At 37.2% G+C, this 13,756-nt stretch overlaps 1 protein-coding gene across 1 annotated transcript in view; it reads left to right on the top strand.

Moving 5' to 3' along the window:
• The window catches only part of USH2A (usherin), a 367,116-nt gene that overhangs the window by 39,818 nt on the left and 313,542 nt on the right, over positions 1-13,756 (top strand). The window contains exons 8-10 of the mRNA XM_030499989.1: positions 356-449; positions 8,920-9,115; positions 9,900-10,030. Coding sequence (XP_030355849.1) covers positions 356-449; positions 8,920-9,115; positions 9,900-10,030 — 421 coding nt within the window. The remainder of the gene's footprint in view (positions 1-355; positions 450-8,919; positions 9,116-9,899; positions 10,031-13,756) is intronic.

Genomic DNA, 13,756 nt, shown 5'->3' on the forward strand with positions numbered 1-13,756 from the left:
AAACAATTGTTGATACTTAAAAATATGTTGAGTAGTCTTTTATAGGCTACTGCATTTAAGAACGTTCTCTTTGGTGGTGTTTCATAGAATCATAGAAGAGTCAGGGTTGGAAAGGACCTTAAGATCTTCTAGTTCTAACCCCCTTGCCATGGGCAGGAACACCTCACACTAGACCATGTCACCCAAGACTCCATCCAACCTGGCCTTGAACATTGCCAGGGATGGAGTTTATTTGTTCTTAATAAAGAACCAGACTATGTAATACACAGACTTGTCTTTGTGACCATGTTATATATTGTTGGACAGATGTGTTTCCATGTTTTAATTTTTTCTTCATTACCTATTGGTCTTTCAGGTGTAACTGCCATGGGCATGCTGATAATTGCGACTCAGCTGTGGAACCATATAGATGCCTGTGTGTCAAGGAAAGCTATACAGAAGGAAATAATGTTAGTCTCTCCTTTGTCTATTTATGTCCCTATGAACTGCCTCAGAATTGGGGTTTTAATCCTGGGGAAGAGTGTGTATGAATGTGTGTTAGTGTTGTCTTAGCTTTTATAGGGAGACTTTCCATAGTGGGGTTTGTATTAAATAAGGAAACAAAAACATTTTCCCCTCCACCAAAAGCCATTCTACCACACACTATTAGGAGTGTTGAGTGAGTTAAGGGATTTGATTTCTTGTTAGAGGATTATGCCACTTTCAAGCATTAGATGCAAACTTGAATTTATACTGTCAGCATCTGATAAAAATTATGGCTCTACCAGCTGTAGCAAGTAGTAGTTTGTAGAGTGCTATTTTTACTCTACAATAGTTTTAGTCTGGTCCTAAGAACTCCAGACCCATTTAGTAGATGGAGCGTTGTAGGCACAGTCCTGGAGTTCAGCTTACAATTTAGTTTCATTTGAAAGGGAACAGTTCAAGTGGCCCAATACGGCTCTATGATGCGAACCAAAGCAGAGTAAATGCAGAAAACTTGGAGTTTTCTCCAAGGTGAAAACTAATCCAAGGTGAAACACTAACATAGATTTACCTTCTAATACTTGGGACATCTGTAGGTTGCAGTCTCCGACTTCAGCTAAGAATGAGATCTTTTAATGCAGTTGTTTTACAAACTATATCTAAGATAGGAAGACCTAAAACATTTTGGACTTGATTTTAAATGTCTCTTGCATAGTTGAGAAAATACTGAGACGTGCCCATACATACGTATTTGGAAATTGTTTTCTTGGGGGTCTTACTAATTATTTCGATTTAAACTAGTGATTTGGGCCTTGGCTTTTTAAAACATTGAAAATTGAGCTTTGAACTTACTCTTTATTTAAGGACAGCCTGTAAATATCAATTTCCCATACTTTTTATGGTCATTTATGACATTTAGTTGTCTTTAAAATCATCTGTAGTAGCAACATAATTGTTCTAAAAAAAAAAAAAAGGAGGAACTTAGTATTACTTTTTACTTATCTGTGTTTTCAGATAGTTGATATTAAAGTTAAATTTCTTGAATTAAAAGGCCATATTAAAAAATCTAGATACAATCTAGAAATTACATTCTTTGCTCTTAATAACGGCATTCCTCCATAAAGAGGGATTTTGTGGAGTGTGTAGGTAAAACCAAGTTGCAAAATTATAATTTTCCTTCTAGTTTTATAATTCTTGGCCATAGGAGAACCAAAATGTGGTTGTTAGCTATAAATCCCAGTCTTCTAGAGAAATAGGTAAAGGAGAGCTTAGAATAATGGTGCCAATTTGTGCTTATCTCATGCAACCTTTGGTTTTCTTGAAAGCTGTTCGCATACAATTTAGCGAAAGCAGAATCATGATTTATGAGGTAAGAAAAGGAAAAGAAGTTGAAGTTAAGAAAGAGCGAGTACATCAAAGGAATGAGTCCTACAATCCTATTGAATGCTAGATTTCCAACATTAATACATGTATTTCCTGCTACATTTATGTCTTTTGGAAATAGGCTTTCTAAAAATCAAGAAGGGGCTATGAAATAGCCACAGCAGTAGCAAAGTGGAGACTAATCTCATGTAAAAAACCCCAAAACAGTCTGTGCTAGAATAGAACAAGTGTTAACCTGAGAGCATTTGATATTGTGCTTAAGATCATGTGAAGGATCTCTGTAAAATTTCATAGGGCACGTAAGTATTTTAAGCGCAAGTGTAGGATCTACAGTCTAAATGGGATTTGAACAAATATTGGAAGTTTTTAGATGGGTCAAATTAGAAAAAAGATTCAAACTGACGGTGTCCCTTTAATTAGAACACATATTGTGAAATGTTACTTTGTAGGGATTAATTATAAATATTTAACAAGATCTGGAAGTTCACCAAGCAGTCTTACAAGACTTCTGCTACCTTGTGAAAACAAACCAAATACATTTTAATGATGCATCTGCCTTATCAGATATTTTCTGTCCAAGTTAATGGGTTGTCCCAGTGAGTGTCACATTTTTGATTTAGCATACATGCATTGTAACTATAATTGAAATGCTTGAATTAACCATATTCAGAGCACAATAAGGATGTTATTTAATTATTTTTCGCATTCTTTAATGATTGTGTCAGTATCTACTAAACAGAAAATAAAACAGAAGTAGCAGTAAAATAGAATTAATATTTGCAAATATATCACTAACTACTTTGAATTTTATCAAGGATTTATATGAAAGCCAAACAGCTTAAAGTTGGGGTTTTTTTTCTTTTTTTCTTTTTTTTTCTCTTTTTTTTTTTTTTTTAAGGCCAACACTTAAAAGCAAAACCAAAATCCATCCTGATTTTTGACTGTTATAGAATCATAGAATGGGTTGGAAAGGACCTTAAGATGACTCAGTTCCAACCCCCTGCCATGGGCAGGAATGCCTCATGCTACACCACATCACCCAAGCCCCATCCATCCTGGCATTGAACGCTGCCAGGGATGGAGCATTTACCACTTCTCTGGGCAACCTGTTCCAGCACCTCACCACCCTCACAGTAAAGAACTTCTTCCTTAGATCTAACCTGAACTGCCCCTGTTTCAGTTTGAAACCATCACCCCTTGTCCTATCGCTACAGTCCCTAACGAAGAGTCTCTCTCTCTGTCTTTGGCAATGATAAAACTCTCTTACAGACTTACACCCATGTTTCTTAGGCTTCTGCCCCAGTGAATTGGGCAGCTGCTGTTATTATTATTACTATTAATAATAATTCAATTAACCATTAAGTAAGTTTCCAAATATAAACTCCTGTTGGTTTGTTTTGATTTTGAGAAGAAATTGCACTGTCTGCAGTCTTTTGTTTTTACTTCTGTCCTCTGCTAGAAGTCAGTAAGTCACCACAACTGAGGAGGCTTTATTGTTTTGGGTTATTTTGTATGGATTCTTTAAATGGAGATTGCTTCACAAGCTCTTACATATGGCAGAGTATGTCCTTGTCACATTTATGCTTAATGCAACTAAAATTACCATCTTGAATTTATCTGGCATATACACCTGGATAGCTGTTGCCCAGCAAAGCAATACCAGAAACTGAAAACTTGCATAATTGATTACAAATCAAAATCTTTTAGTTTAGTTATTGGCATCACCATGTTATGAAATTTGACATACCAAATGGTATTTCTCTTTTTTATATATATATATGTATATATTTATTTTTTTTCTGAGTTCTGTTTTGATGGAGAAATATGTTGTTATGAAATGTGAGATGATGGGAAGAAGAGAATGCTTAAGAATGACTTGCTGAGGGGCCAGATTAAGAATCCTCACAGAGTTTTTCTCTCAGGAAAAAAAATGCTGAACTTCTTCATTTAAAATTGTTCTGTAAATGTGTGTGTCCTGCTTTGGGATTACAACCTCAGAGCCTCCTTTAAACTGGTCATGCAGAATTTAGTAGAGAAAGGCAAAATATACAGGAAGAATTGTAGAAATAATAATAAAAAATTGAATTTAAAATAAATAAAGCAACTCTAAATGCTTCAGGGTGTGTGGAAGCATTTCTTCCTCTCAATGGAAGTGAGAGGGTGACTCGATACAGTAAGGGCTTCTTGTCTTCAGAGTTTTCCATGCAAATAATTAATGGTCTTAAACATCTGCTGTCTGAAAAGTGGATGTGGCATTGTTGATTTACCAAGAATTAGATAAATAAGGCTTTTTATGTTGTTTACAGAAGAATCTATCTAAACCTTAGTTAAAAGTCAATCTGTATCATCGTGTTAGATGTTGGAATTAATGATACATAGTACCTGAGGAGTTATTAACTATAGTAGGTGGTCACTCAACTAACACAAACTTCTAGCTTACAGAGGCAAGCAAGCTAGCAAAAAAATGTACTTTTTGGTGAGCTCTATGCCATAATTTGTGTATCCAGGGGACAGGCCTGGGAGGAAGATGGTCATATCAGAATAAAAAGAAAGGGAATCAAGCAGGCAGATGGTTGACTTGTGTGTTAGGAAACAGCAAGCCAAGAGGCACATAGTGCAATAGTCTCATCTGCCTGATAATTTTGGATAACTTTGACATGTCTGTGGAAGTTATGGGTTTGTCCATGAATCCATCCCTGGAAAACTGGTGTAATTTCACAGTTCCAAGATCCAGGCTTCTACAACAATTTGTGTACAAGCATTGCTGAAATACGGAAATAACTTGTTGCAGTCTTAGATACCTCGTGATTAGCTGCACAGGTAATGACATGCTGAAAGAATTGTGAAGTGGTCATTCTGACCTGACATTTTGACCTGAAGTTTGTAAGTTTTACTTGAGAGGTAGGCAGATGGCAACTAGCATTATGGTTGTATTGTTACTTCTCGCACATTAAGAAGGCTGTTCCTGTCTGAAAAATATTTTCAGGGGCTTATCCACTGTGCAGGATATTTGTTTCTTTTCACGTGAAAAAAAAAGAGAGACATCTGGGCAGGTGCTTCAAAGTTGTGGGAAGCAGCTGTCATAGATCGTAGCACAACATATATTTATTGCATTTCTATGATTTTTCACATATTCCATATATATGACCAAGTGACTAGCCAGTTTGTGGGGATTTTTTGCTTCTTTTACCCCACTAAAACTGTTATTAAAAAATAAGAAAAATTCCCATGCGGTAGCTTCCTTGGAAGAGTGAAGTTAACACTACAATAACTAGTAACTGTGGCTACAGCACTCCCTACTCATAGAATGATAGAATAGTTAGGGTTGGAAGGGACCTTTAGATCATCCAGTTCCAACCCCCCTGCCGTGGTCAGGGATGCCTCACCCTAGATCATGTCACCCAAGGCTCTGTCCAGCCTGGCCTTGAACACTGCCAGGGACGGGGCATTTACCATTTCTCTGGGCAACCTGTTCCAGCGCCTCACCACCCTCACAGTAAAGAACTTCTTCCTTATATCTAACCTGAACTTCCCCTGTGTGAGTTTAAGCCCATCACCCCTTGTCCTATCGCTACAGTCCTTGATGAAGAGTCCCTCTCCAGCATGCTTGTAGGCCCCCTTCAGATACTGGAAACTGCTCTGAGGTCACCATGCAGCTTTACTTCTCCAGGCTGAACAGAGAATGCTTATTCCAAATAGACAAGGTAGAAAGAAGGAGAAATAAATGCAAGATTGCCTACAGTTTAATATCCTTAGCAAGTTAGAGCTTTGGTAAAACAGAACACATACTGAACTCATCAGCTGCAAAACATACCTTCACCCCCTCTCTTATTTTACAGAAGTCCTACAAGGTTGGAGTCTAAATGTGAGTTAGATTGAGTGGATGCTTGATTCGTAAATAGCTTTGAATTTTAATCCTGGAGAATTTAAGTGTGAATTAATTTACTGAGTGGCCTGATTGTCAGAATTAGTGTGGTTGCATAGGCTTTGATTTTGTAGGATTTGCTATGGCTTCAAGTAACTTCACCTAAAAAAAGCATAAATGAATGAGGAACTGAATGAAAGTATATTTCATGCAGCCTGACAACATCTTTGCCAGTGTTTGAAATCTCAGTTGCATCCCATTATCCCATTGCCAGTTGAATCTGGCATTCAGATGGCAGATCTTATTCTCTTTGCCAGTCAGGTTCTTTGTCAGTTACTTTGCCATTGCAAAGCAGCAGAAGTCTGTTTTCTTAGAATACTACTTGACATATGGTGTTTGTAAACCACCTGCAATGTCTGTGCTTAGTTTCTAAAATTATGTTGCATCCTTTTAAAGGTACACAGAGTATTATGATGGAACCCCATACGACACTCTTAATTTCTATTCTGTTTTTCTTAATCACTTGGAATCACTTAGAATGTTCTAGGGTTTTTCTGTTTTGTTTTGTTTTTCCTAATAAGACGTGTTTTTTGAGTTTAAAACCTGTTTGGTCTTTAGGGAGTTCATGAGAAACAGATATGGTTCAAACCTCTGCTAACATGTAGCCTTGATAGATAGTCAAATGCTGTAGGGAGGGTGCTGAGGAAAAGCCATGGGGAAATTAAGGTGACTGCCTTCAGAGCTGGGCTAAGCTACACTGGAATAGCTATTGCCTAGAAGCCACATTTATTTGGCTAATGAAGCTAAATGGAGCGCATGCATGCTGTCCATTTGGGTACAGACTGGGATCTTGTAGGAAGGGAAAAATAGTATGTGATTAACTATCCTATTATAGTCAACGCTTACAGGGCAGCATAAACAAACATGGTGCACATAACAGAGTTTTGCAAAGACAAGGCAGCATTCCAAAATGCCTGAGAAAGTGGCATTCTAATCTTGATACCGCTTCAGCAGATTGTAAAATCTGTGTACTGTTAATAACATATGCAGTACATTATATATATGTTTCTGTAAGTATTATAGGTGTGTATATGCACTGGTTATTGCAGTTGAACTTTGACTGAGAGGTGGGAGATGAGAACTCCTATACAGGTTAGGAAAAGAGAGGGAATAAATCCTACATAAGGTAACAACATAAAAAAAAAAGGAAAAAAAGGATGCCACCCAGAGGCAAGCAGTGGGATATTTTAAAAGTGTTGGACTAGAAGGTTCTAGTTATTACAATTCTTAAAGTATTGTTAGTTTTGTCTTCTGAAGTATTTCTTCGTATATTTGTTGACTATTTCTTCAGAGGCACTGTCCTCAGCATTCTTGGTGACTAATACGGAACTTGGCACATACAGGCTTAGGCTGAAGTCACTGGTGAACTTTCCATAAGTGTGCTGGATACAGGAATTTTGAGAAGGTAAACTTTTTAATAGTAAATGTATTAAAAAAAAAATAAATCTTGAATTAATTATTGGAAATAAAGTTTTAGTCATAATTTTAGACTAAGGAATTGGGCCAAGATGAGGTAGGTATTTTGATCATCCTGCTTCCTGTAAGATTTTCTCACGAAACTGTTATCACAGAAGGTGAGTGGTTCAGATACTGTATAGCAAGTGGACATGTTTTGTATTGTCCATAGGGAAAATCATATATTTAACATGTTTTCTGAAAGGCCTAGATGTAACTGAGAATAAGGACATCTGCATGTTTGTGGGTTTTACAGTTGTGGAGGAAGGCTTGTTTGTCAAGAATTAATGTTCTTTGTAAATCTATTGCTAGCCCCCAGATTTGTCAAAGGCTTTTGGGGAATTTACCTTTCTGTTTGACATGTGGTAGCCAAGAATTGAAACTGAATCTCTTAATACCTTTGAAAATCTCAACAATTTTGCTTTGGACAAAAGCAGAGTTTACATTCGATCAATGAAGACCTCAAGATTGCCATCTGTACCTCATCCTGTTACCAAAAGTGAAAGTTAAACACACCAGGTCTTGAAGTTAAATGCAATTCTTAGCCTGCTAAAGGTGTGACAAACTCAGCAGGATGAGGTGGATGGAGGTCCAGTGCACGTTTTGACTGCATGCGATTTGAAATTCAGGGCTGCCAGGTTGGTAGCTATTTCTGTACTGTTTGCTTTTCAAGGAGGGCATAATTCCTTATATACTGTGTGAGGAGGAAGCTGCATGAGTGAGATAGTTCGGCTGGGAGCTAGGATTTCTTTCTTGTGCTTCCCAAGTTGTGCAATGCCTGAATGAACCCCATTGTCTCATGTTGCTGATGCTGTGTAATGCAGATTTTCTTCAAGGTACAGACAAAGGGAATGACTGGGGAGAGGAAAGATGGTTGTGAATGAAGGAAGGACATGAATAAGTTTCATCTGTGTGACTTTTGTAACAGTTATGGTCAAGGTGTTCTGCTCAGTGTGCTTAAACTGGGTTAATCACGATTAGGCAGTGATTCTTCTGATAATAAAGGTCAGAATTCAAGGTCTCAAGCGAAGCCCTGCTAATTTTCAGTCTGAAACCTCCTTTTTTCTCTCACTGTGGTAATGTTGTGGGGGTTTGTTGTGTTGTTTTGTTTTTAACAGATTGCAAAAAGGTGCAGTGGCTATTATTATCTTACCCTTCTTACTGTTAATTTCATTTATTAAAACTAGACTTCAGCAGATAAATTCTTGTGCTTTCGTTTTCTTTCCCGTGGTGGCTTTTGTGATGAACTGTGACTGCTCTGCAATTCTTGGACACTCTTAAGCTTTTTTCCTAATTCAGTTTCACATATTACCCACAGTTGTTGCTTTTCCAGCATCAGTTGTGAGTGAAAGAGCTTAGAAACTTCAGTATCGTTCCGTAATTGTCAGCATATGGGTGATGTAGGCACACCGGGCCTAAATAATTGTAGTAGTGCTTGGAATAATAGCCATGGAGAAAGATAAGCACACTTGTGGAACACACACTTCCTTGGTTTTAATCTGTTGTTAAAGTAACTTAAAAAGATGGAAAAAATAGGTTGTTTTGTTATTTTTCTATATGCTTTCTCACTTGTCTAAACCTCCGTATCTTTAATATTTAAATGGGGGAAAACACCTAGAACAAAACCTGACTATAAAGAGAGTATAATGGTGTTCTTGCAAGGTAAAGAAATAGTTTGTTTTGTTCTTTTCCAGTGTGACCGCTGTTTGCCATTGTACAACGACAAACCTTTTCGTCCAGGTGACCAAGTTCATGCCTATAATTGCAAACCTTGTCAATGCTACAGCCATGCAGTAAGCTGCCACTATGACTTGGCAATGGACCCTTTTCCTCAGGAACACTACAGAGGCAGTGGCGGAGTGTGTGATAACTGTCAACATAACACTGCTGGTGAGTCACACAAGAGAGAATGGGCGGTTTATTTTACAGTCACTTGTTGGCTAAGTTTTGTGTCAGCTGAAATTAGTAATCCTCACTGGCTGACATTCCAATAAATTCTCCTGTATGTGTATTTTTAAGCTATCCAGATAGTGCAGTAATTACAATCATGTCAATTCTTAAGCTAGAGGAAGATACAGCTAAAATTTGATCCAATCTTCTGTAAGATCTTCCACTCAAAAGGCATTCTAATAAAGAATTAGAATGTAAAGTTTCAAAGCTGTTCCCATTACACGTGCTCGGGTGTTTAAATACAGAATGTCATCTTTCTAATTGATAATATCCTAAAAATGTTCTCAAATTTTACTCTAATGTCAGTTGCTTCCTCATTGAATAAAGGTTTCTATTCTGTGTAAGTAGCATATTTGAATAGTTTTTAACAGTTCTCTTCTATTTTGGTTTTCTTGGCTTTGTCTAGTAAAGGGAAAAAAAAGTTAAGTTTCAGGTTCAGTGATAATTTTTCCAAAAAATGTATAGGCATTTGCATGGCACAGCTTTTATATAAGTGTGGTATTATATAACAGATGGAAGTTTAATGGAGTAAAACATAGTTTGTAACAGGTTCATTGTTTCATATGCTCTGGATCACTAAATTGGCAGGTAGAGACGAAAGGTGCATTAAAACGGACGTCCTGAAAATTATAGAATTCTCTCAAAGGAATAGTCTTTAATTTTGAATTATACAGCTAATTTTAATGAATTGGAAGTCATACTGCATAACCTTTCTTTCATGCAGGAAGGAACTGTGAGCTGTGCAAGGATTTCCATTACAGGCAAGCAGGTGCAGATCTTTCAGCCATTGATGTTTGCAAACCCTGTGACTGTTATGCAACAGGCACCAAAAATAAGAGCCTTCAGTGTGATAATGTAAGTAATCTCGATACAGAAAAGTGACAACACGTTTTAATCAGTGGGGTAGACAGCAGTAAGATTTTACAGTGTATTTAGATGGTAACTACTTAAACAAAAATGCTTAAATTCAGCCTTTCCAAAATGATAATTGACTTACATCGGAATCTTAAAGCTGAGAAAACATAAAGAGCAATTTGAGATGTATTGTTGAAGAGTTCTTCACCTGTGTCAGCAACGGACAGAAAAGATGCTGTATGAATTTTCAGAAGTAAATAGTAATTTTGGGGAAATAACAGGTACCTGTGCACTAAGTAATGTTATAACATCCAGGTCTTGAGGATTTTTGAAGGTCTCGATACTGTCTTAAAATTTATAACATTTTGAATATTCAGGCAATAATGAGCCTGAAATTGAGCTAAAATTAAGCTAGCTTTCTCTCTAATAAGACAAGGATTGATCTCCCTTTTAATGCATAAAGTCCACCTAAAGAGAAACCCACAAAGTGATACTGAAGAGAAAACACCTTCAACTAGGCTTTTTAAACCTGTAGACCTCATTGACATACAAGACATATAGTCTGATAACAAGTTTCTCTCTAACTTTGAAAACACGCATGCTGAAACAAAGCAGGAAAAGTGACTGAAGTCTTGAACATGTATTAAAGGTGTCTTGTGGTTCATGTTCTATTCGCATATGCCTTGTCCACTGCCAAAATCCACTTTTGTTCAGAATAGGGAAGAAAATGTATCTTTAAAAATACTTTAAAAGTAGAACTTTTTCTACAGGGAATTGAGATAGAACTTCTTCAGCTTGTTGCTGCATTTGCCATCTCTTCTTTTTTTCCAAACTTTTTTCGTAAAACAATCTTTAGCATTTTTTTATATGATGTCTCTCATTATTAATTTTATCTAACAGTAAGCTCTTGTGGATCCTGTTGTATTTTCATCCTTGGTTCTACGGTGGTACAGATACATGCTCAATTTGACTCAGTGCACCTTCACAGGATTCATGCATCGGTGCATATGCTGAGTGATATGCAGATTTAGCACAATATGGGGTTTAAAATAATCCCACAAATCAAAATTGATTTAGAATTTTCTGTCTTCTGAAGATGATACTTGTTGCCAGCATCACCAAAATGGAAAAAAACCCACAACCCAACCCCAGACTTGAAAACCGCAAGTAATGTGTTACATCTATTTTTCAAGACATAGGAAAAAGTACAAACAAATGCTGATTTTGTGTCCATGCTTTGTGGTGAAATGTTAACCTTAACCAACTTTAGCTGTTGGAGAATATAATCAGAGGAACAGTAGTTTACAGAAATCACTGCTTTATAGTGAAATACACAAGAACATTGATGAAGCTTGACTATGAAAATGTGAAATGGGAAAAAATGGGGGAGACTGTATTGCTCAATAAAGCATCAGTTGACTGCTGCAGTAGAAGCAGAGCAGGGAAAAATGATTAAGAGGCATTAAAGAATAGATTAATAAGGCTGGGGACTAAAGGCTGAAATGAATTACATGAAATAGGAAGGCATCAGTGAAGGAAGTGTTTCCAAATTTGACCTGTGGAAGATGGAATCATAAGGAATAAGGACCCTACTCATGAAAATTAATTGTCATGTCGCAATGATAATTTTGAAGGAAATATGTCAAAAATGGGATAGGATGCGCTTATACTGCATAACTTAACATTATCTGCAGTTCATCAACATTTTTTGCTTTTCACAAAGTGCCAGTTGTGTCACTAAGTTCCAAGAGGTACAGAGTTCCAAAATGAATCTATTGAATCACGTAGAATATTTGCTCCCTTGCATAGGTTCTCAGTTCTCATACATCTGTAGATCATGCTCACTTACAGATCAGTGTGTAACTTCATTTGTATTTTAAAGTAAAAGCCAACATATTAAACCCCTTCAAACTTATAACTTTATAGCATGTAGTGATAAGTGGGGTTTGAGAAGAGTGGTGTAGCAGTGCATCCATGAGCAGTTCATTAGACCTTTTTTTCAGAGAGAGAAATTTTCCCCTTGAGACTGGTGAGTACAAGAGAGAGATTTGCAGCAGCCACTGTCCACTTCTGTGCTGGTTATTAACATCTAATCAGAGTATAAAAGGGACGTGTTGGTTGCGTTCTCTTCGTGAACATTTGTCATAAAAATATTTCAGTCAGAAAGTTCAGATGAATTATTTGAGATGCCTGAATTTTATGAGAATGAAAGAAGCATTGGCTGTCTTCTTCCCTTCTCCCTAACCATTCACACATGAGAAAATTCTTGCCAGAATACTGCTGATGTGATCATTCTTGCTTGTATAGAGAGACGGAGATTTATTTCTTCTGGCCCTTATTCCACAATCCTTGACTCATTTTCCTGTGCTTCTTTTTACCCAGACTGCTCTACAAATGTTTATATATTCAATCAGGTGCAGCAGTTTGTAGTCCTTTCATGATTCTATTATAATATGCCATATATACTGCTGTGAAAAAAAAAAAGCACTCTTTTCCCAGGATTTGTTCCAGTCAAAGCTGGAAGTATTGCTATTGCTTTTACGTAGTCTTTGGAAGTACCATTCTGGTGTCAGTGAGTTTAGGCACCTTTCTTTAATCAGCTTATGTTGATTTTTAAAAGATTTATTCTTACCATGCAAATAAATCATAGAATGACTAGTGTTGGAAAGGACCTTAAGCTCATCTAGTTCCACCCCCCTGCCACAGGCAGGGACATCTCCCACTAGACCAGGTTGCTCCAAGCCCTGTCCAACCTGGCTTTGAACACTGCCAGGGATGGAGCATTTACCACTTCTCTGCACAACCTGTTCCAGTGCCTCACCACCCTCACAGTAAAGAATTTCTTCCTTATATTCATAGAATCGTAGAATCATAGAATAGTTAGGGTTGGAAAGGAGCTTAAGATCATCTAGTTCCAACCCCCCTGCCATGGGCAGGGGCACCTCGCACTAAACCATGTCGCCCAAGGCTCTGTCCAACCTGGCCTTGAACACCGCCAGGGATGGAGCATTCACAACTTCCTCAGGCAACTCATTCCACTGCTTCACCACCCTCACAGTAAAGAACTTCTTCCTTATATCTAACCTGAACTTCCCCTGTTTCAGTTTGAACCCATTACCCCTTGTCCTACCACTACAGTCCCTAATGAAGAGTCCCTCCCCAGCATCCTTATAGGCTCCCTTCAGATACTGGAAGGCTTTGTTGCAAAGAAGCTGTATTTTACTGCAGAGGATATTTTCCAGAGTTGCAAAGACGGAGTTGCCTTTTGTCAAGGTGATAGGTATATGGTCTCAGTGTTGCAAGAAAATTCCTTCTAAGGCATGAAGATGAACAAAATGTTAGCTACTGTTTGAGGAGTCAAATGAAAACAGATTCCATTGCTACCAAGTAAGCTTTTGAACAGGCTTCAGATTTGATCTTTCTGTACATCCCTAAATATTGCTTTTTTGAATTTCTTAATTCTCCCCTCAATTTTGAATGTTTATTTTTCTAATAGAAAATGGAAAAGCTAGCTAATAGCTATTGTATTTGAAGCCAAAGTAGAATATGCCTGATAATTTAACTTCTGAGTTGATAAATTCTTTGATCTAAAATTAAAGTGAGCATTACCCTGTTTGCATTTTTCCACCTACACGGTTTTCAACCCATGTATTGTGGTTGACAGTAAATAAATAACTGGAATGTGTGTTACAAGAGAAAGAACATAGGTAAAGCAGTTAATTAAGG

This window comes from Strigops habroptila, chromosome 10 (genome assembly GCF_004027225.2).
Source record: "Strigops habroptila isolate Jane chromosome 10, bStrHab1.2.pri, whole genome shotgun sequence".
Lineage (NCBI taxonomy): Eukaryota > Metazoa > Chordata > Aves > Psittaciformes > Psittacidae > Strigops > Strigops habroptila.